At 40.7% G+C, this 24186-nt stretch overlaps 2 protein-coding genes and 1 non-coding gene across 3 annotated transcripts in view; 2 read left to right on the top strand and 1 right to left on the bottom strand.

The window, feature by feature from the left end:
* The window catches only part of NPSR1 (neuropeptide S receptor 1), a 132617-nt gene that overhangs the window by 90546 nt on the left and 17885 nt on the right, over positions 1-24186 (top strand). The window contains 4 exon segments of the mRNA XM_060019785.1: positions 317-420; positions 5791-5884; positions 12010-12211; positions 22425-22501. Of these exon segments, the coding sequence (XP_059875768.1) occupies positions 317-420; positions 5791-5884; positions 12010-12211; positions 22425-22501 (477 nt within the window).
* Positions 1-24186, bottom strand: part of DPY19L1 (dpy-19 like C-mannosyltransferase 1) — a 242178-nt gene that overhangs the window by 51617 nt on the left and 166375 nt on the right. The window contains exons 25-26 of the transcript XR_009520648.1: positions 13141-13228; positions 12544-12615 (exon numbers count right to left, since the gene is read on the bottom strand). The gene's annotated coding sequence lies outside the window, so the exon portion shown is untranslated. The remainder of the gene's footprint in view (positions 1-12543; positions 12616-13140; positions 13229-24186) is intronic.
* Positions 19780-19886, top strand: LOC132431437 (U6 spliceosomal RNA). Its single transcript, XR_009520742.1, has one exon. It is a non-coding gene; the product is annotated as a U6 spliceosomal RNA (small nuclear RNA).

Raw genomic sequence — 24186 nt, forward strand, 5'->3', positions numbered from 1 at the left:
TAGTACAGGTCTAAAACTCCTTTAAAACTTTAAAACTCGTCTTTAAAACTCCTCTCCTCTGACTTAAAAGGTCAACTCTGTGATTAATATAATTCCTCTTTAGTCATTTCAAAACTCCTTCCTAAGTAGGTACATCTGAGTGGCGAGAGGCTCTAGTAATAAAGTCAAGTAACTCCTGCCTTGTCTTACATTCCCTTAACGGCCACCTAACAAATCAGAAAAAAAAAAAAAAAATCTCCCCAGGAATTCATTTCTACTGTAGCATAGCTGCAAATTTGAAAGAGGCTGAAATCAACCACTTGTGTGTTTTTATTAGACTCTTTCACAGGACTGGTTAACATCTTGACAGATATCATTGGGAGATTCACTGGAGACTTCATGGCACCTGATCTGGTTTACCGAGTAGTCCGCTATTTGCAGGTATGTAGCACCTTCCAAATGTGATGAGACAAACTGACACCAAAATTAGCTCTTGGATTCTTCATAAGGAAGATAATATAAAACCCTGCACTCTGATGCAACAAACTGCTCACTTCTTCCTAGTTGAAAGGAGAAGCAAAATTTCTAAGATTTCTTTCATGGTTTTTTTTTTTTTTTTTTTGGTTGTTAAAAATAATACCTATATAAAGAAAATACAAATAAGAAACAATAAGAACATAAACATTCATATTTCAAGCATTAGGTAAAATTTCTGGGTTACTATTCCTTTTGACGTATTCTGGCTGTCTTAGTCCATTCAGGCTGCTATAACAAAAATACCACAGAGTAGGTGGCTTATAAAAAATAAACATTTATCTCTCACAATTCTGGCAGCTGGAAATCCAAGATCAGTGTGCCAGCATGGTCAGGTGAGGGCCGCCTTCCAGACTGCAGACTTCTCATTATTTCCTCATACACTATGACCAAGTGGGGTTTATTCCAGGTATGCAAGGCCAGTTCAACATTCAAAATTCAATTGATGTAATTCATAACAACAAAAGGTAAGAAAAGATTATATGATCATATCAATAGATACGGAAAAAGCATTTGACAAAATCCAATACCGCCTCATGATAAAAACTCTCAGAAAACTATGCATAGAGAAAAGCTTCCTCAACTTGATAATAAACATTTACAAAAAACCTACAACTAACCTCATACTTAATGGTGAGAAACTAGAAGCTTTCCTCTTAAGATTGGAAACAAGGCAAGGATGTCTCCTCTCAACACTCTTATCCAGCATCATACTGGAAGTTCCAACTAATTCCAAAGAACTAGAAAAAGAAATAAAAGGTACATAGTTTGGGAAAGATGAAATAAAAACATCTTTGTTCACAGATGAGAAGTTTGTCTATGTAGACAATTAAGTGAAAAATAGCAAGGTTGCAGAATACAAGGTTAATATACAGAAGCCAGTTGTTTTTTCATATACCAGCAATAAACAATTTGAAGTTAAAGTTAAAAACACAGTACCATTTATGTTAGCACCAGATATATGAAATATTTAGGTATAAATCTAACAAAATATATGCAAGATCAATATGAAGAAAACTGGGAAAACTCTGTTTAAAAAAAATCAAACAATATCTTAAAATGTATAGATATTCCATGTTCATAGATAGGAAGGCTCACTATTGTTAAGATATTAATTCTTCCCAATGTGATTTATAAATTCAATGCAATCCCAATCAAAATCCCACCAAGTTATTTTATAGATATGGACAAATACTGAAGTTTAAGGCAAAAGACACAGAATAGCAGATACAATATTGAAAAAGAAGAACATGGTTGGAAGATTGACACTATCTGATTTCAAGAATTACTATAAAGCTACAGAAATCAAGACAGCATGATATTGGAAAAGAATCAACAAACAGATCAACAGAACAGAATAGATGGCCCAGAAACAGATACACACAAAAAGTCTAACTGATCTTTGACAAAGGAGCAAAGACAATTCAATGGAGAAAGGATAGCCTGTTTAAGAAATGCTGCTGGAGTCATTGGACATCCACTTGCAAAAATAAATAAATAAGAATCCAACCAACTTTACACATTTCACAAAAACTCACTAAATATGGATGACAGACTGGAATGAAATATGCAGTACTATAAAACTACTAGAAAATAACATAGGAGAAAATCTAGGGGACTTTGGGTCTTTCAATGATTTTTTTAGATACAACATCAAAAGCACAATCCATAAAAGAAAAAATTGAAAGTTGGGGTTTTATGAAAATTTAAAATTTATTCTCTGCAAAAGACACTGTCAAGAGACTGGAGAAACAAGGCACAGATGGGAAAAAATATGCAAAACATACATTTGATAAAGAATTTATATCCAAAATATACAACAAAATCCTAAAACTCAACAATAAGAAAACAAACAACCGTCTTCAAAATGGGCAAAAGAACTGAACAGACACTTCACCAAAGAAGATACACAGATAACAAACAAGCATATGAAAAGAAGTTCAACATTACATGGCATTAGGGAATTACAAAGAAAAACAACAATGAGATTACCACTACACACCTATTAGAATGGCTAAAAAATTTTTTTTAATTGAAAATATGAAATGGTACTGAGAATGTGTAGCTACAGGAGGTCTCATTCATTTCTTGTGGGAATGCAGAATGGTACACTTTAGAAGACAGTTTCATAGTTTCTTATAAAATTTAACATACTCTTACCATACGATCTAGCAATTGTGCTCCTAGGTATTTACCTAATTGAGTTGACAACTTATATCCACACGAAAGCCTGCACAAGAATGTTTATAGCAGTTTTATTCATAATTGCCAGAATCTAAAAGTAAGATACCCCTCAAAAGCTGAATGGATAAATAAGCCAAAATGAGCTATCAAGCCATGAAAAGTCATGGAGGAATCTTAAACGCACATTGCTAGGTGAAAGAAGCAAGTCTAAAAAGGCTACTTTTGTATGATTATAACTACATGACATTGGAAAAGGAAAAACCATGGAGACAGTAAAAAGATCAGTAGTTGCCAGGGATTTGGAGGGATTGAATAGATAAAGCACAAGGGATTTTTAGGACAGTGAAACTCTTCTGCATGATACTGTAATAATGGATAAATGACATTATGCATTTGTCAAAACCCATGGAACTGTACAACACAAAGAGCGAATCTCAATATAAACCTTGGACTTTAGGTTAATAATAATGTATCAATATTGGATCATCAATTTTAAAAAACTGACCATACTAATGTAAGATGTTAATAAGAGGAGAAAGTGTGGGGAAGGGGGGCTAATATGGAAACTCTCTGTCTTATCTGCTCAATTTTTTCTGTAAAAGTAAAATTGTTCTAAAAAATAAAGTATATTGACTTTTTTTAAAAGTCGGTTCAGAGATTCTACTTTAAATGAATCCAATCTGGCATTTTTCTAAATAAAAATTTTTAAGTTTTCTGCATTTAAGTCTCACTTTTCTGCAAGAATTTTTTTGTTTTTTTGGTTTCATATTTCCTAGGTCATTTTTGTCAGAATTGAGGGTGGGGTAGTGAGAATTTAGACATATGTCCTCAAGCTGCCATCTGTTCTACAAATGGTATCCCATATGTTGTTGACATGTAGAATTTTCATTGTTGACATTTATGAATTGACTATAATTATACTTTAATTTCCTTCTTGACTCAAGTTAATTATAAGGGTGTTTACATTTCCAAGTGGTATTTTAAAAAAAAGAAGATACTAATTTCAGCTTTTACTGCTTGTTGTTTTAGATATGTGAATTGTATAAATTCCACTTTTTGGAATCTATTGAGGGTTTTTCTTCTCGGTAGTTTAGTTTATGACTAATTTTTGAAATATTGCCTGGATATTTTACAATAATGTGTATTATTCTTACAGTTTGTTTAATTATTTCTACCTATGTACTATTGTGTTTTTGTCCTCTGTAGAACTTTGAACATCTTAGTTATATATTTAGTGTTATGTTACTTGTTACATTTAGGTTTATTAATATTCTATTGCCATTGTGTCTTGTATCTATTATCACTATAAATAATCCCTTTATTCCATGTAGTGCTTTTTGCTTTGAATTTAATTTGTCTAACAGTAGTACTGTAATGAATGCCTTCTTTTAGTTTTCAGTTGCTCAGTATACGTTTGGTCATCACTCTATTTTTTTTTAACATCTTTATTGAGGTATAATTGCTTTACATTGTTGTGTTAGTTGCTGCTGTATAACAAAGTGAATCAGCTATACATATACATATATCCCCATATTCCCTCCCTCTTGCATCTCCCTCCCACCCTGCCTAGATGTTTGAAGACTCCTGAAGTTAAATACTCTTTTTGACTGTGTCTCAAAGTAGATCTCTTTTTATTGACTTTGCCTGCTCCTCTGGGCACTCTACTGTGACCTTTCCTCCTGCTTCAGATTCTGAACTTGTGTGAGCCATCTCACTCAACACAGCCGCGGATGCCGCCATTCTTATGACCGTCTCATCACAACATTCTACCCGATGGGGTTCTGCCCTTGGGAGCTCTCCTTCCCATCCTTCTCTGATGCCATCTCTTCAACTGAGTGTGGCCAGCCTTAACAATTCTGAATTCATGGATCCCACGTAAAAATCCCAGTTTTCTCTAAGGAGACAGTCATCTTAATTTTGTTGTTGTAAAATTTGGCCATCATTTCTCTCTCTGACCGTTCATCACCTTTTTAGCAAGACTAGCATTTCTTCTTATATCCCTCAGGGGAGCCTTCAATCTCTGATCAGTCTTCAGAACGCCCTCCCTATGGCACCTTCTACAACACTGATGCTGGGATGCATTTGTGGTAGTGTTACAGAGATAAAAATAATAAAGAACAACGATGTAGTTGATCGTTGTTTGTCTGAGCCAGGGAATGAACAAAAAGATACAAATTCAGACAAAGGTTACTACCAAAGTCATGTTATTTCTATTTCATCTTATAAGAAATTCAGACACTCACCCTTAGATTTCGCTCTTCGAGTTACTTTTCTACCACTCTGAATTTGACCCAAAGGTTACAAAGCAGTGATATGGCTAGACTCCTGGTAGAAATGAGGCTCAAAGTTATTTGAAAAATTTCCACCCTGATCATCTTTTCAGGGGTATTTCATTTAATTACCTTTTGACTATGCTCTTCACAGAAGAGATATTAACCTCTTATATCCCAATTTCCTTCTCTGCAAAGTATGCAAATATCACTAAAGGGCATGGGTAAGCTTAATAAAAGAGAGGGTGGGAAGGAAGAAGAGGGGACCCAAGGGCTGACCCTAGTGAACAGCTCTGCTGCAGAAGTGGATGAGGAAGGGGAGCTCTGAGAGTGTCAGCACAGATGGTGATAAATGATTCAAAACAGCACATGGGTTCCCTGAAGCCAGATCCCTTCTATCATCTCTCAACAACTCACATTGATTAAAGGCAAATGAATGTTTGTTTCTAATTATTCTGGAATGTCAATTATGGCAGAGAAAATTAGTTTAGCTTTAAAAGTCAATTACAAACACATGTACCACGCAAATGTCAAGAGGGACTGATCCTTGGAGAAATGCAGCGTCTCCGAAAAGCCAAGTGAATGAGTGAGCAAGTGAGAGCTGGAAGCACTCTCACTTGTCACAGCTAGCAGTGCAAATCCCAGCACCACGAACAGCAATCTTCTTCCTGACATGGGAGTCAGTCATTCCTGTCCATACTCCAAACGTCATCCATCCCTTGGTTCAGTGCCAAGGTTTCTAAATAGCACAAAATGCTCTTCTTTCCATGATGTGCATTTCCTCACCTCTGTGAGGCCACTCACCTCTCATTTCTGTCTTCAGGTTGTGCTGCTCTATGCCTCTACCTATGTCCTGGTGTCCCTCCGCATAGACAGGTACCATGCCATCATCTACCCCATGAAGTTCCTGCAAGGAAGTGAGCTGGCTCAAACAAGTACGATCCTTGGGTGAGGGTTTTCACTGATATTATCCTCTTAGTAATGGTCTTTTCCTCCCCCTTTCTTCTCCTCTTCCACTTCCTCCCCAACTTCATGAGTCTGATTGTCCAAAAAGATGTAGAAAAGAAAGTTTGGGTGCCTGGGAAAATGCTGATGGCTTCTATGGATGGCCAAGAGCCACTAGGAAAGGTGCTTTGCTGGGCCTACTTTGTGACCATTTACCTTGACGCTGACGCTGCCAGGTTTTTGTTTTTTGTTTTTAAGAGCAGTGTCAACACGCATACCTATCCAAACTAATGAACACTCCCACTTCTACTTGCTTACTTTGCAGAAAAAAGCACCTTGCTCTCCTTACCCTAAAACCATGGAAATAATTGGAAAGATGTTTTAATTTATAATTATAATAGAAACAAGGAAAACCCTCTTTGATCCAGAGGTAGCAAAGAATCCCTGAAAGAAGGAAGCAGATGGGTCAGAGGGAAGGCTGAAACCACACAACCCACAATACACACAGATGATGATGCAGCGATATGGCAGAGGTCTTCCTAAATAGATCGTGTAAATGTCCAGAGCAAGAAGGACTCCAGGAAACTGGCAGGATGATTCCTGGAGTACAATGAGGACATTTCATCACAGCACATCTCTCTTCCCACTGCTCTTCCCCTTCCCAGGCGTGCAGGAGGGATGGAGGTCTCTGCTTCCAAGTAGTGGAGATATTGGATTTGGAGAAACAGAGTGGGGCCCTGGGAAGCAATGACAGCTTGGAGGGATGGTGGGTACCTAGTCACAGGACTAATTGTCCATTCCTCCACCCACAGGCAGAGCCCACTTACCTCTTTGACCCCCAAAAGCAAATAAGAAGCCAACATACTACACTTTCCCAAGCAGGCTGTGAAAATAATAAAATGAAGAACCTAATAGGAAACCTTGCCTACAAAAATGAGGTGCAATCAAATATCACAAAAAATGTGACAAAAGCCAAACTGTGGAAAACAGATAGTACGTTTAAAATACCATTCTGCAGAATTTACAACTAAGGAAGCAAAATTAATAGAGCAAGCAGAACTTTAGAATAAGTAGAATTAATGTCATCAGATACTACTCAATACATCAGGCAGTACTGACACAGATACTTTGAATGGCAACTTAATAATATCTAATAAAATATAAAATGTGCAGCCTTTTGACATAAAAATTCTACTTCTTGGTATCTTCTCTGGACAAATACTCACATGTGTGCATGCACACGCATGTGTTGTGTGTTGCAGCATTGCTTAGAATAGCAGGAATTCAATGCTAACCTTGGTGTCTCTCAATGGAGGAAAGGCTAGCATCCTATGTAGAAGTTTCAGTAGATTAGGTTCATTGATTGCATACTATGTGCTATTCGTGATTCTAAGTTCTTTACATATGTTAAATACTTTAATCCTCACAACAGCTCTGTGATGTCGATTCTATTATTATTTGCATCTTAATCTGGGCAATTACAATTCAAAGAGTTAAAGTAGTTTGCCCAAGGTCACACAGCTAGTAGGTGCAGAGGCAGGATTTGAACCCAGATGGTCTGGGTTCAGTTTCGGTGTCCTTGATTACTGTCTCTCAGTGAGGAGGTGTCAGAGCCATGGAGAGTAATATGCACTGACATGAAAATATCTACATCATATATTGAGTAATAAAAACAACATACATGCAGTATCATACTGTATGATAACATTATTGTAAAGAAAAACTCAAAACAATGCTAGATATTGTGTACAGACAGGGAGAGAAGAGTGTGAGAGAATGCAAGAAAATGTGAGGTCTCAGAATAACAAACAACTGCCTGCAAAAATGTACACCAACTAGTCCTCACGTCTGGGGATGGGAGCTGGACTCTCCATAGAGAACACAGGGACTTACATGCCTTTAGGGAAGTTTTATACCAGAAACATATCAGTGTGTTGTGTGCAATTGAAAGTAATTTTAAGATCGAATTTATACCTGTTTCTCAGGCTTTTTTAGGTTGTGTGAGTGTAGGAAGGTGTGCAATTCGCACCAAGCTTTCCAGACAGTGTCATGCTCTAGCATCTTCTCCGGCAGAGAAGGATGCAGGGGAGGGCACGAGGGTAAATGGGAGAGACATTTTATGATACATGTATGCAAAAGTGTGATACTCTTACTCAGCCAAACACTTATTTACGTCCTGCAGGCTCTGGGAAGGATTGCATTTGGTGTACAAAAAGACACCCACACCAGAGTATTTCAAGGCGAAAGAAATAGGAGTAAAGTGAACTTAAGTATAAGAAAACATGTGAGGGGTGTCCCAGGACACTTGCTGCAGGTCGAGGCTTTGGGCTCCACAGTCAAGAGGGAAACATGGTCAGTTACATGTCTCACCACCGTATTCATTAGATAAAAATTAATCAACTGTTTAGCTTATGGGAAATAGGACTGGTTCTGGGAGATACTGCGCAATATTATAAATCATGTCCTAAATTACAGGAAAGGCAGGAATGAATATTATAGTGTTCTTTAAAAGATGTAAAGCAATTTACTTCCTCACTATAAAATTAATAGACGCTTCATTTAGGGCACTTGGAAAATAATCATCTCCAATAGCTTCAGGGAAAGATGCAAGCTTGGAAACAGAAATTCGCCGTTTTCCCTTCCTCTGCCCAATCCCAACTGAAGTCATAGAAGAAGCCTACAAATAGGAGGAGACCTGCAGCTGGGATGGGAGCCAAGGAAAGACACCATCCAAAGACCAGAAACTTCAAGGAATTCCCAGCACACAGGCAGCAGATTAAATATTAACAAGGATGCCAAGCCCCCTAGGAAAGCTGCATGGCCTTTCAGGAAGCTGAAAAGATCCGCACGGTTATAGGATGTGGTAGTTGGTGGAACAGGGTGTAAGAAGGTCCGGAGAACCTTGGGCTAGAGTCATCTTGCTGCTCCAGCACGTTAGAATGTAAGGGCAGCTGTGAGGGGCAGGGTTGGGGGTTTATGTGACGGAGCTGAGAGAAGGCGGGAGAAAGAGATTCCCCACAGAGCAGCACAGAAAATGGAGCCAGTGGAAGCCAGGAGGAACTCTCCTGTGGCTGAGCAAGCACATGGCAATGGTAACAAAACCAAGGAAAGGAGAGCAGAAATGGGGGGAGCACATTTTTACTGACGTTTTATTGCTTTTTACTAAAGTGGTTATTTCCTTAGCCAGCAACTGCAGAGGAGTTGTCAGTTTTAAAGCTCTTTAGTAAAAATAACTGTGAGAATAATTAGAAAACCATCAACCCATAATGAAGAGAGATATATAGTGCCAGGTATGAAAATACAATATACAACTTTGATAATTATAACAATATGATACTAGAACCTATCTAAAGCATATAGAATACCAAATCAGTTAGAAAAGAATGAATTTGCCAGTGTATCGTGTTAGAATAGCTGTCTAGCCATTTAAAAAAAATAGATCACTACATGTCACAGTTAATTACAAAGTAAATTCCAATTGGATTGAAAAAGCAAAAATTTTAAACATAAGAGGGTATGGGTATGGGTAAAACATTCATCATTTTGGTGAGGAAAATATCTTTCTAGGAAAGAAATCTTGCAGTTCTTTAGTAGTCAAAAAGATCATTTCTATATATCGTTCATTTACTTGTTGCTTTGTTTCTTAAAAATTTCTCAAAATTTTTTCATGTCCTTTGCCCACTTTTTCAATTGGTGTGATCTTATTTCTTTGCCAGAGTTCTTTATAAGAAGGATATTAGCCCTTTGCTTGTCATATACAAATATTTCCTATTTGTCATTTTGCTTTTTTTTTTTTTGAGGTACGCGGGCCTCTCACTGTTGTGGCCTCTCCCGTTGCGGAGCACAGGCTCCGGACGTGCAGGCCCAGCGGCCATGGCTCACGGGCCTAGCCGCTCCGCGGCATGTGGGATCATCCCGAACCGGGGCACGAACCCGTGTCCCCTGCATCGGCAGGCGGACTCTCAACCACTGCGCCACCAGGGAAGCCCTCATTTTGCTTTTTAAGTATGTTTACAATGTTTACTATTTATAAATAATTTAAAAATTTTTATTTAGTAAAAACTATTTTTACTTCTCTTATTGTTTCTGCTAATTGAAGAACTGCAAGATTAAATATTTGGATAGGAAATCTTACCAACAAGATAACTAGACTAAGAGGAAAAATCCTCAGTGATGGGCAACTATAAGGAAAAGGACACTTCTGTACACTTCCAGTGGGAGCCATAAATTGTAGACACTTTTGGGGAAACTTAGCTATATTTGCCCCAATCTTCAGTTTCTAAGAGTTCATCCTAAGGAAATAACCAGAGCCGTGCAAAGAGATGCATATGAATTATTTATAATACAAAATAATTGGAAACAATTTAAATACTCAATACTTTGAAAAATTGGAGTTTAGTCTAACCATGGAAAAATTTTATTTTGTCCGTGTTTTTTATTTTATTTATTTATTTATTTATTTATTTATTTATTTATTTATTTATTTATTTATTGTGGTACGCGGGCCTCTTACCGTTGTGGCCTCTCCCGTTGCGGAGCACAGGCTCCGGACGCGCAGGCTCAGCGGCCATGGCTCACGGGCCCAGCCACTCCGCGGCATGTGGGATCTTCCCAGACCGGGGCACGAACACGCGTCCCCTGCATCGGCAGGTGGACTCTCAACCACCGCAACACCAGGGAAGCCCATCTACTTATTAATTTTTAAGTTCATTACTACATTGAAGCACTGTTTACCACGTAAGGTGACTGCAGGGGCTTTTAAACTACCTAATTATCACTGACATCAAGGGGCTGAGTTTTCAAACAGGAGCAGAAGAGCTCCCACTCCACTGGATCACTTGATCCATGTACGGTGACGACAGAAAGACATAAAAAGACTGTATTATAATTCCACCCCAAGGTTCCTGCTTGTTCAGTGTGCCAGTAATATGTTTTCTAAATCTTTCTAGTAACTCTTTTCAGAGTGACAATTCAGCAAGAACAGAACCCCAGATATTATTCTCCCAAGTATTTGGGATTGAAGATTCTACTAGAGTCCCTAGTTTCTTCCAGAATTGTTCTCACTTCTTATAGCTCCTTGACCACACCCTACACACCTCTCTACGATACCACCAGACTCTACATTTCCCTCCCCACCCAGAAACATGCAACTGCTTTCCAATTTGAAAGTTGGAAGGTAGAGGGAGGTCTCCTGTCCCTGGATGAAGAAGGGCCGCCAAGACCAGTCAGCACAGACAGCACAGCTACAATGGGGATGAAGATGAAGACCTTCAACAACAGCTTAACAGAAAGCATCACATCAAAACAACTCTTTTCAAAAAGCTCTCTCATGTATATTAATTGTCTCTCTCTAGCCCCATCATGACTTCATTAGGTGAGCAAAGTGTGTATTTTTTTTTTAAATCCCACTTTAGAGAAGAACTCAGGCTGAGACTGAGTGATTTGCCCAAGGTCAAAATATCACATCTGAAAGAGCCCAAATCTAGTGTGTAGGGTCATATCTACCAGACTTCGGGGCTTGGTTTGAATGAACCTGCTCTCCAGAACCAAGCCCAGTGTTCTTTCTCTGCCTTACAATTCCTCCCTTGTTCCTTCAAATGAAAGAAGGCTACTTAACATTTGGCAAACAGCTTTCAAACACTGTCACAGTGCTTCACAGTGCTAGGTACAAGAGAAGGATGACAGACAGACCAAAGTCCCATCTCTGCCTTTGAGGATGGGCAAGGTACAAGAGACAAGCATTCGCACAGCAACCTATCAAATGTATGTGGTACAAACTGAGCTCCGTAGTACTTTAGGAATGGGTGCATCAACATGTCAATCAAGCAGGTAAATCGGGGAAGCAAAAGAGGAGAAACTGGGGAACACTGACCTTATACCAGGCAGTGTTCCAGCTTCTGTGTAAGCATACTCTTTTTAATCCCTGCATCAGCCTTAGATGCTGGTCCTATTATCCCCTTTTTATGCATGAGGAAACTGAGGCTCTGAGAGTTCCAGAATCCCTCTTCCACCATGATATTTTTTCACACTAGATGCCAAGCGTGCTCCCAAAGGATGTTTCCAGATGCCCAAGCATCCCTCTCTTTTCTCTGAGCAGAAAAGCAGGCCAAGGTCCTCAGCGTGATTGCCTGGAGCTTCTCTTTCCTATTCTCCATTCCCACCCTTATCATATTTGGGAAAAGGAAACTCTCCAATGGTGAAGTGCAGTGCTGGGCCCTGTGACCCGACGACTCCTACCAGACCCCACACATGACCATCGTGGCCTTCCTGGTGTACTTCATCCCCCTGACAATCATCAGGTAAGAGGCCAGCAGGCCAGACCCATACAGGGGCTTTCCCGGTTCACCAACTGCTGCTCTCCTCCCCTATAGGTCACTCATTGCTCCTAGTGTCCTTTGGGGAACGGGCTAGGTGACAAGATTTTATCTAAAGATGCTACGTGCTAAGCTCAACTCCTCCAAAGTGGGACAAGGAGGAGGGAACTAACATTTTCTGAGTATGTGCTGTGGGGCAGGCATTTTACCAGGTGGTTAACATTGATCTCATCAACCACACTACAACTCTGTGAAATAACTATTATCCCCATCTTATAAATGATAAAACTCAAACTCAGAGAGATTAAGTAACTTACCCAACATTACGCAGGATTTAACCCCAGGTTTGTCTGATTCCATATCCTGTTCTTTCTCCTATGTCATGCAACCTTTCAAATATAAGACATAGTACCAGTTTCAGAGATCTTATAATCGAAAAAACAGACAAACTTGAAACAAAACTGAGCAAAAAAATGCAATACACACAAAAATATGTTAGACAATGTACGCGATGAGGTCAAATAATGGCAGGGAACACTTCTTGGAAGCATCCTTTGAAGGAAGAAAGGCTTCAGATAGGAGAAGGGGACGGTGGAGAGAAAGCAGTTTCCCTGGTAACCGGGGGTCAGAGTGCGTATGGTGACAGGAAAGGACAGGCAGGCAGTGCCGATGGAAAGGAAGTTGGCAATAAGCTCTTTCTGGATGGGGTGAGACTCAATTGTGAAGGGCCTTAGGAACCAAGCCATAGTATGTTCCCTTTGTCCTGCAGCCAATGGTGGGCCAAAGATGGTCTTTCAACAAAGAAGACCACAACCACCTGGACAAGGCAGGGTCTCCCTTGGTCACATGGCAGGATCATCTCTGAAAGAGTGGCTCTGCACGGGTGGACGGGATCAGGAATTGCAGGGAGATACCTGGCATGTTGAGTATGTATATGGGTCTTGCTCATCCTGCACCTTCTGAGTGTCCCCAAGCCTGCCATCGAGTGTCACGTAATTCGTCCTGGGCAAAGGAAGATCAGCCTTTGGGTTTCAATAGTATAAATAATGCTGTGATAAAAATCTTTGTACTTAAAATTATTCATGAGTCTCTGATTATTTCCTCAGAACTCATGCTAATAGAATTGCCAGATCACAGATGATGCTCATTTTGAGACTTTTGATGCATCTGCATAAACCGCCCTATTAAAAAATGTGTATTCCTGCCGACAGCAAACAAGAGCTCTCATTTTTCCTCCCCTGACCCAGAGGAAGGTGGTGTCATTTCTTTATTAAGTCTTTGCTGACCACAGAGGTTTAAAAAAGTATCTCATTGTTTCAATATGCATTTCTTAGATTAAGTGGTTGCGTATTCTTCAAGTGTTTTCTGACATTATAGGAATCTCTTGTTCTTGCTCTTTGTTCGTCTTTAGTCTCTTAAGATGCTAAAGCTGGAAAAATGTTATCCACCACATAGTCCAGCCCCTAAACTTTTCACGAGTAGACTTAGGGCTAAAAGAAGCAAAATGACTTGCTCTCCATCAGCAGCAGAGGTTGAGCTGGACAGGAGCAGAGTGATTCCCACTGTTAGCCCCTCAGCCTTACTGAGATTGGATATTGTCCAGTCATCTCTGCTGAATCTACAAGTTAACATCTATATTGTATTTCAACTTACTGCTCTCCTCTCCACCAAGCTGAATCTGGGGGGAAGCCTGAAGGGAAGATGAAGGTTATTTAGACAATCAATCAAAGGTAAGTAACAGCCACATTAAAAGAAGCCCATGGAAGAGGAAAGAGGCCAGTTGCAGCGGTAAGAAAGTATTTGGAAAGAAGTGACTCATGACGTCACAGGCAACTGACACATCGATTTCGGTGGCAGCAAATGTCCCAGCTTCTCTCCTGATTAATTTCCCATCAGCTCCTGAAATCAGTCAAAACCCCTGCTCAGCAGGGCGGATGCAGCCATGAACCACAGGCTCCCAACGTGCTGTCTGGCCAAATTCCTCATGCGGGGCTTTCACTGTCTGAAATTTCCCCCATTAATTCGAGCTGCCTCTTCTTTTCCTCCAACTTGCCTACCGCCCAACTTGTGCATTTTTGTAGTGTCTTTGGAAAATGCAAAGTCTAATTTAATGATTAAAGGGGATGATTTCAAAATCACTCAGCCCTTGTCAGACAAAACAAAGGCCTCAGTAAACCCTGCTCCTTGCTCCTTGCTTCCAGCTGGGGTAGAACCATGAAAATTCAAAGTGACCTTGCTCTGTCTGTCCTTGAGCTTCCCTGAAGCATTTCCTACCTACTCAGTCATCATCTTCCCTCTTCCTCTTCCATGGTCAGGCTTCTGCAGGAGAGAAAGCTTCTCTCTGGGGGATGCAGCATAGCAACTCCCCGCTTCTTGAACCAAGACCAGGCCCAGATGGAGTTTTGTGAAGAATTTGTTTGCCAGCTAGTTGAGGGATAAGTTGCTATAATTTCATCTCTCTCAGAGCTAAAGCTCAACTCTTTTTTTTTGTTGTTGTTTTTCTTAATCACACTTTGTTACCCTGAGCTTGATTCTGTTGCTAGTGACTCTTTCAGATAAGGTTAAATTCTTAATTCCAAGACTGAGTAGACAAAAGAAACAACACAGATAAGGTGTTCATGCTCTTTATTAACCATGCCTCATGCTTTATTGTCCCTCATGCGTGATACATATATACATATATATATACATATATGTACATACATATATATACATATATGTATATATACATATATATGTATATTCTTTCCAAATTGATAGGCAAAAATACATATATACTATTGTTTTAATTCGCATTTCGTTCATCACAGATGAGGTTGAACACATTTTATATGTTCGTTATTATTTTTGTTTTTTAAGTAAATTACCTATTCGTATTCTTTTACCCGTTTTTCTCCATTTTATTTTATTTTCTCTATTCTCTGTCTTTAGAGATATTTTTTATATAAAAACTTTTCCTGTTTTTATATGATTAGGATATTTCCCTAGTTTGTCCCTAGTTTGCCTTTTTATTTTGAATGTGATTTTATTTTGCTTTCAGTTAATAAGAGTGACATAATTAAGGAGAGAAATCATGAATACCTAAATTAGAAAGTCAAATGACTCGATTTAAAAAAAGAATCATAGGAAAGCACTTTGCAAAACTTTATATAAATGCATGTGAAAATATGAATGAAATGTATATGGCTTTTCTGTAATATATAAGCATTTTATATTTTAGTATATTCACATCGACACACAATTTTCTTTACATTTTTTTCATTTCTTTTCTTTCTTAGGAAATTGTCCCTTCACAAACTTATCTATACTTTAACTTTTTAATGATTTATAATTTTAATTATTTGAAAATAATTTCAGTGTTGAGAGCATGTTAAAAATATCACCTTAAAATATTTGATTTTGATGTTTAATTTGATTTTGATGTAATATGAATTAGAGATCTAAGTTAAATTTTTTTTTTTTTTTTTTTAGTGTTGGGTCATTTGTTCCAATATCACTTACTGAATGATTTATCTTTTCTCTACGGTATGAAATGGTAATTTTATCATATGCATATTTATATTATAAACGCTCTTATTGTTTCTGAGCTTTCTATTCCCTTCACTTTATTCTGTTTTTATTTTCTCTATTCTCTATCTTTAGAGAATTCTTTATGCAATAACCTTTTTCTTTTTTAATATATTGCAAAAATTTCCCTAGTTTGTCGTTTGTTTCTTCACTTTGAATATGGTTTCATTTTGTTTCCAGTTTGTAGTGATTGACATAATTAAGAAAAGGAGAAAACACACAAATAACTAAATTAGTGGTTTTTCTGCCCCTAACACCACATTGTTTTCATTACTGTAGCTTTATATACATTTAATATCTGCTAAGACAGATCGCTGGTCCTTTTCAGATTCCATGGCTATTCCTGGAGAAGTTGCTCACACACTCTCCTTGCACCCACTACTGCAGCCAGAACAAGCCATCTCTTGTTTCCGGGACACCCCACACTCCTCTCACCCCTGGGCTTTTGTGCACATCATTCCTTATGCCTGAGCACTCCTCCAGTCTCACCCTGCCTTGCTTCTGGCAAAATGATTCACATTCTTTCTGTCTCATCTCAAATACCAAACCCCACATGAAGCTGCCCCTGCCAATCCTAGGCCGCATCCCGCCTCAGCTTGTCCATGTTGCCGTTAAGGCTTCACGGGAGAGTCATTGCCTGCTAGTGTGGCTACATTTCTTGAGTACATGGACTCTTGTCTCTTAATCTCTAGACTCCAAACCCAGCACATAATGTACACTTCATAAATGTTTGATTAAATAAACAATGCAGACCTGACTGAAGAACTTCATCAATCAGACAGAAGTGTCATGTCACTCCATCTCTCTCTCTCACTCTCTCACACACACAGACACACCCCCCCCTAGTATGTACATTTCTGGTTATTTAGTGCCTAGATCAGCTTCTGGCATATGGTAGATACTCCATAAATATATGTGAAAGGAAAGAAGGAAGGAAGAAAGGCAGAGAGGGAGGGAAAGAGAGGAAGGAAGGAGTTGTATTGTCAGTGGCAAACTGTCATGAGAGCTGTGTATGGATAAAGATTTAGCTGTTCTGTCATTAATTAAATCAGGCTGCCAAGACTTGAAACCACAGTGACTGACAATAAAGGCAATACACTGTTTTATCTGGGTCAACACAACTCCTGTTGTTTCAAAATTTACTTGACACAACTGTCTAACTGTTGCTGGGAAAGGTTTTTAGCCCTGGTGTAATTGCTTTACTTTAGCTATGGTTATTTTCTTGCTACCTAATTGATTTCTCATTCTCCTATCATTTTTACTCTGTGAGACAAAGGCAGAGGCTTAAAAGATCCAGAGCCGACAATTGCAAAGGAATAAGAGGAAGAAAGCACGCTTGTCATGGAGTACTGATTTATGTTACACGAAAAAAAAATCCATCTTATTTTGCTTGGGGAAAGGGGAACAGACCGTGGGAAAGCCCCAAGCTGAGGTCAGTACAGTTCTATGGACTACAAGGCCATGGTGGGTAAAAGGGCCCAAGATCCTAGCCAGCACTGTCCATGACATGAAGTCCAGGGCCAAGGTCGGATGACCCATCGCATCGGTCAAGGAAGTGACATCCTATATATTTTTACCTGAGGGGTGGCAAGAGTTAGGTCTTTTGAAAAAGCCAATATCACTAGCCTGCCAGGTTATGGTAGATGCTTGTGTTTGAATTTCCCATATCCATTCCACTCTAAGCCACCCATGGCAACCCCTCCCCTCGGCATGTGAATGGTTCAGGAACGGCCACGTCATCCAATTCTAGCCAATGAAATGTGAGCTCTCTGAAGAGCTTTTGGAAAGATTTCCCCATTCGAAGCAACAACAGAGTATGAAATGAAAAATAAAAATCTTCCTTCCACTTCTGCCCTGTCCCCCTCCTCAGAAGTAGCACTGTTAAGAATTTCTTATATACCAGCGGTTTCCAACCTTTTTGGCACCAGGCACCAGTTTTGTGGAAGGCAATTTTTCCACGGGCGGGGGTGGGGGGGATGGGGGAATGGGAAGGGAGGGGCTGGTTTGGGCGGAATTGCGAGCGATGGGGAGCGGCAGATGAAGCTTCACTCCCTCACCTGCCGCTCACCTCCTACCGTGTGGCCTGGCTCCTAACAGGTCATGCACCACTACCGGTCCACGGCCCGGTGGTTGGGGACCCCTACTATATACCCTTCCAGGACTGTTCAATTCATATACCAGCATATACACATGTATAGAAACAAATTATACACGCTTAACAATGTCTGATCTTTAAAAAAACATGTTAATCAATCATTTTACTTTCCTATTTAGAGCCATTCAGTGGATTTCCATTGTTTCAGGATAAAGTCCAAGACCTCTAACCCTGCACTAAAGGCCATGTGTGATTTGGTTCTTGCCTCACTCTCCATCCTTATCTTAAGGCACACAAGCTGCCTTACTCACCATGCTTCAGCCATGCTGGCCTTCCCTAAGTTCTTCAAATGCACATGATCCCTCCTGTTTCAGCAACTTTGCACATGCTGTTCCCTCTGCCTGAGTGATCATCCTCTTTTGCATTTAAAAAATCAATTTTATCCTTCAGATCTTAGCTGAAATTTCACCTCCTCTGGGAAGGCTTCCATGACCCCCAGAACAAGCCTTCTATTATATACTCTTGTATCTCCCTATATTTTATCTTCATAGCATTAGTATTAGTGAAATTAACTAATAAAGGGGAGAGACGCTTTTGGTCAGGGAGCATCCTTAAGCCCCTGCTAGGAGAAGAGTAAAAAGGACCATGCTAAGTGAAGCATCAGCTCCCCCTACACCCCCTCCCTATGCTTGGCCTCTAATGAGAACTTCAGAGCACAACTGGACATCATCCTCAGGCCCCAAAATGAGGCAAAGATGCAGGCAGAGATGGAGCCTGTGGCTCCAAGACTGTGATGGGCCTTCAAGTCCCCAGGCCTGTGCTGAGTCCTGCAGCGTTTGTGAAAGGGACACTTTTGGTCTGAGTGGAATGCTCTCCGTGTGTCTTGAGGACAGAGAGAATTTTTGTTCTGTTTCCTGACACTCCTCATACACAATCCAGAAGCAAGACTCAGGAACTGGCCTCAGGCATCCTCTTAAGTACTTAATGCCACTTGAAAGGTCTTCCTCTGGCTTAGACTCCCGCACTCTCCCACCGCCAGGAGCTGCCTTCATGAAGGTAATGAAGGAAAACGGGTCTGTGTCTGGACTGTCTTCCATAAAATCAAGAAATAAACCAGCCAGTTGCAGGGAAGAGGTATTTTACTCAATCTTAGTGACCCTTAGGTTTTCAGATTTCTAAGAAACTTGAAGAAAAGCTACAACTGCTGAGGGAGTGGAGATAAAGAAAAGACATGGAAGAAGTTGACCCAAAAGAATGGAGGTGCTATTCCTCAGCTCTGTTTCTGAGAATGGGCTATTTCTAGGTCTGCTTGACCTTTAAGATACAACTGCCATAGACAAAATTCAGCGTGCCTAGTGTTACACCAGCATGGAAGCCCCAAGGAAGGGGGAGCGAACTGTCACTGAGGAACAGAGGCAGCTCAGAAAGGTTTCACAGCAAAGTGATATATAGAGAATGGGCTAAAAAAAAAAATACATGTATTTTCAGGAAGAAAGGAAAGCAGACACAGAGAAATGGAAGACCTTGGATCTCACATTCACCCAAAGTCAACCACATACTAAGCATGGAATCGGGGTTAGGTTAGTTGGTTTCTCCTGTTGCCCACATGGAAAAAATGTGTTGAGAGACAGTGGGGAGGGAGGGAGGCAGGATGATAATCATAGAGATGAAGAAAGCAGAGACAGATTGTGGGAGACTTTGGGTGCCCTGCTTGAGAGACTGGATACCATCTTATAGGAAAGTGGAGGCACTGGAGGGTTTTTAAGCCAGGGAATGATGCTCTGTCCCAGAGCTCCAGTTCTGATGGCGGGAGGTGTGGGCATTCAAGATGCTAGCAGAGTGGAGGTGTTTAGAAGACTATGGCAAATAATCAGGCAAGAGATTATAAGGGGTGCTTGCTTTGTCAGCATGTATACTAAAATTAGAATGATACAGAGAAGATTGGTATGGCCCCTGCATGAGAATGACACATTAATTTGTGAAGTAATGCACACTTCTGTGTTTAATGGGTACAGAGTTTCAGTTGCGGAAGATGAGAAAGTTCTGGGGATGGATGATGGTGATAGCTGCAGAGCAATGTCAGTGTGCTTAATGCCACCGAACTATACACTTAAAAATGGATTAAATGGTAAATTTTATGTTATGTTTATTTTACCACAATAAAAATATCATCAAAATATCAATATTAAACAAAAAGAGATCATAAGGGTCCGAAGTGATAGTGAAGAGCAGGAACGGAGAGGAAGGTACAGGTGATGGAGACATTTTGAAGGACAGTCCATAGAACTTGTTGATTAATTAGGTGAAAGAAATCAGCAAGAAGAAGGAAATGAATGTATTCAGAGTGCTCTCTGATGCATGACTGTTACACCCTGAGAAGTGGCTGGATTTGGGGAATAAGCTAAAGAGGCATCTTACTTATTAGTTTTCCTGGCTAACAGTAAAGCTGGTACTGGCTTTCCACCTGCCTGACTGATCCTAAGGAGACGAAGTGGGGGTGACTAAAGCCCAAACCCCTAACACATAAAATCTTTCTTAATTTTCCATTGTACATATGGCTGATGGTCAATAAGTATTTGAATTATTGATCAGTTAAGCCCTGGGGTTGCAATTGTAGTACACAATTAATGCTTGATGGTGGTTGTAACCTTTCCTTGTATTTCATTTACCTGGGAAAAAGTTTCCCTCCTCTAACAAATATTCAACTTAGGGTAAAGAATAGACTCATTAGCAGTTTTCTTTCTCATTTTTTCTTTAATGTAGACAAACAATTTCCAGGAAAGTCCCTGGGCAGGTATATGAGAAGGAGTGAGGATGCTCCAAAAAGGCCCCGAGCTTTCCTGGAACACTCAGAGGGGTTCTCTGAGCAGGGGAAAATCAATAAGGAGGGTTTTACCACAGCCATTAATTGAAGTATATTCTAAAGATCATTAAAAGCAATTAGTGCCTTGTCAGCTACTGCAAACTAGAACTCTGATTTTTTTTCAACCAAGTGATTCTCAAGAGGGAAGTTGGTGCAGTTTTAAAATGAAGAAGTGCTTTGTCTCAAAGTTTTTAGTCAAGGTTCTTAATAAATTAGAAATGTCAAATAGCTAATTAAAGGCATGCATGTTTATATTTATCAAAGGGAACAAAGGATACAAAATTTGCTAATGCTTTTGAGTCATTAACACTTTTTTCCCTTTTAGGTACAGATTATATCATGTAAAAGTAGGTGTGATATTATGTGAAAATTGGGGAAGAAAGAGAGGAAAGAAAATGGCATTTATTGAGCCTCTGCTACTTTTCAAGCCCGTGCATAGCACTTTAAATGCTGTCACATTTGATCCCTATAAACCTCTTAAGAGGTTTGTACTACTACCTCGATTTGACAGTCTCAACTGAGGCCCAGTGTCTTAGTGGGTTCGGGCTGCTATAACAAAATATCACAGAGTAGGTGACTTCTAAACAGCACAACTGTATTTCTCACAGTTCTGGAGGCTGGAAGTCTGAGATCAGGTTGCCAGTACATTTGGGTGAGGGCTGTCCTCCAGGTTGCAGACTTCTCCTTGTAGCCTCACATGGCAGAAGGGTCAAGAAAGTTCTGTGGGGTCTCCTCTTATAAAGGCACTAATCCCATTCATGAGGACTTCACCCTCCTTATGATCTAAGCACCTCCCAAAGGCCTCACCTCCTTATACCATCACATTGGGGATTAGGATTTCAACATGTAAATTGGGAGAGGAGAGGGACACAAACATTCCTCCTATTTCGCTCAGTGTATTAGCTATGTATTGTTGGGTAACATATTATCATGAACCTGGTGACTTAAAACATATACTTATTATCTCACAGTTTCTGTGGGTCAGGAGTCTGGACAGTTAACTGGGTCCTCTGCTTAGGCAAGGCAGCCATCAAGGTGTCTGCCAAGGCTGGGGTGTCATCAGAGGCTCAACTGAGGAAGGATCTTCCTCCAAGCTCCCCTGGGCTCCTGGCGGAATTGATTTCCTGGGGCTGTAGGACTCACAGCAACTTGCTTTTTCAAAGCTAGGAATACAGAGAGACACTAGCAAGACAGGTGCTACACAACTATGTAATCACAGACATCCCATCACTTTCACCCCAATGCATTGATTAGAAGCAAGTCACAGGTCCAGCCAACACTCAAGGGGAGAGGATGACACAGTGATGTGAACACTAGAGGTGGGAATCATGGAGGCACATGAAAGCCTGTCTAAAATCAAGGTCATGTAACCAGCAAGTAGTAGAGCTGGTTACAAATCTAAATCTTTCTGACCCCAAACCCTGTGTTTTGATTCCAGTCTAAGCTATACCTCTGACCACATGAGTTATCTTGGAGAGATCAGTTAACTTCACCAGGTCCAAGCCTCCTGGCTTAAAAAAAAGAAGGAGCTGCCATCTACTGTGATTCTACAGAGGTGGGCAGACCGTGGTTGAGAGACCCCTGACTCCACACCTCACACTCAGGAAACTCGGAGTGGTCTTCACAGTATGGACCCACCAGACATTTTATAGTATCTTTGGTCCTTTCCGCAGTGTCATCTATGCCATTGTGATCAGAATGATTTGGGTCAAAAGCAAAGCCCATGAGACAGCGATTTCCAGCTGCTCAGGTAAGTCTCTCATCTGCATTACCCAACTCTTAGCTAATTTTGCTTCTGTACAGGTTTTCCTCTAGCAAATGTGAGCTTGGGTTTTATAACAAGCCTGCTCTGTTATATCAGGGCCCAGCTGGCAGGTCAGACCCCCAAAGGCTGTCCCCGGCAGGCTCTGCTTTCTCCACGTGGCTTCCCTAAAAACTGAGGAAGGAGGACTTTGGGCCTGGCCAAGTTATGCCAGCAGAGTCCTTCGGAGCAGCCTTTGAGCCAGGATCTGAGGGTCACCCTAGTCTGGCAGGTCTGGCAGAGAGGCCTCCTGGAGGACTCTGGGATGAAAAGAGAGGACAGTGCAGGGAGGAAGCCGCACATTCAGCAAAACATGAGGACAAACATTTCTACTTGGCTTACATTCTACAAGAAAACTGCTGTCTATCCACAGAACAGTCCTGGACTCTAGGACAGTCAAGGCATGGTTCATACCTTCCCCACTGTCCCAGCACACCACCGCACAGCAGAATGAGCCCGAGGCTGCCAGCTACAACCCTTCCCCAAATCCCGCTTCAGCAAACCTTAATGCTGAGCACCGCCTACACAATAGGTGCTGAGACTTGGAACGCCATCCTGCTTCCCAGGCAGACATTGCTGGGCCTCTGAGGACAACCTGGAGAGAACACAGCAAACCAACGTGCCCGAAAGAAAAGAGAAAGTGTTCCTGGGTGTCTAGTTACTTTAATGCGACTAGTTCTGAAGGAGGGGACCAGCTCTGCTCCCATGGAGCTTCCACACCTCCTCCCATTCCATGTACACACACAAACGCACACACTGAAACACCCAGTCTCACATACACACACACACACTTACACGCCCATATGCACACACATATACATACTCACCCACATAGGCTCACACAAGGGCAGCAAGGTATAACACCGATCCCTGGAGTAAGAAGTGCTCGTTTCTGTTCCAGATGTGCCACTAAGAGCCGTGCCACCTTGCAAAGTCATTTAACCTCTCTGGACTCCAAGGGGTTAAAATGAGGGGACAGATTAGATTCTCTCTAAGTCTTCCTCTTTTCAGACTTTCAGCTGTTACCTTTACTGGACCAAGACAGAGCTCGTTTTCCTCCACATCGAAGCTACTTCTTTTAGTGTTACTGAGAGAAAGTTAAGAGGTTCATTATTGAGCACTAATAATCTGTATCCCTTTCCCTAGGAGAATTAGTAGAGATGTATAAGTCTTGGTGTCTTCAGCTGAATTCAGTTCAATTCTGCTGTGTTCCAACACGTGTCAGGAGTGGTCCAAAGGACCAAGAATGCCAAGGAGTAAATAGCATGGATCTTGACTATAGGAAGCCTACAGTCTTGTGCACTGGGTCTCAGCCCTAGCTGCACAAGAGTGTTTCCCAGGGAGCTTTTCAAATGCACCAGTACCCAGAAACTGCTGCCTGAGAGATTCTGATTTACTTCATCTGGGGTGGGGTCTGGGCATCATTACTTTGGAAAAGCTCTTTGGATGATCTTAATGTGGATCCATGTTTGACAGCCTCTGGTCTAATAGGAGACACTGTCACAGGCAGCTGACTTCCACTCTGAGTGACGAGTATAACCCAGAGGTGTTCACAGGCTGCTGGGAAATTTTCTACCCATGAAGAATCTATCATTTGCTTGTGGCTCAGCACAGATCTTTGTGCCTCCCTCATG

This window comes from Delphinus delphis, chromosome 9, assembly GCF_949987515.2.
Source record: "Delphinus delphis chromosome 9, mDelDel1.2, whole genome shotgun sequence".
NCBI lineage: Eukaryota > Metazoa > Chordata > Mammalia > Artiodactyla > Delphinidae > Delphinus > Delphinus delphis.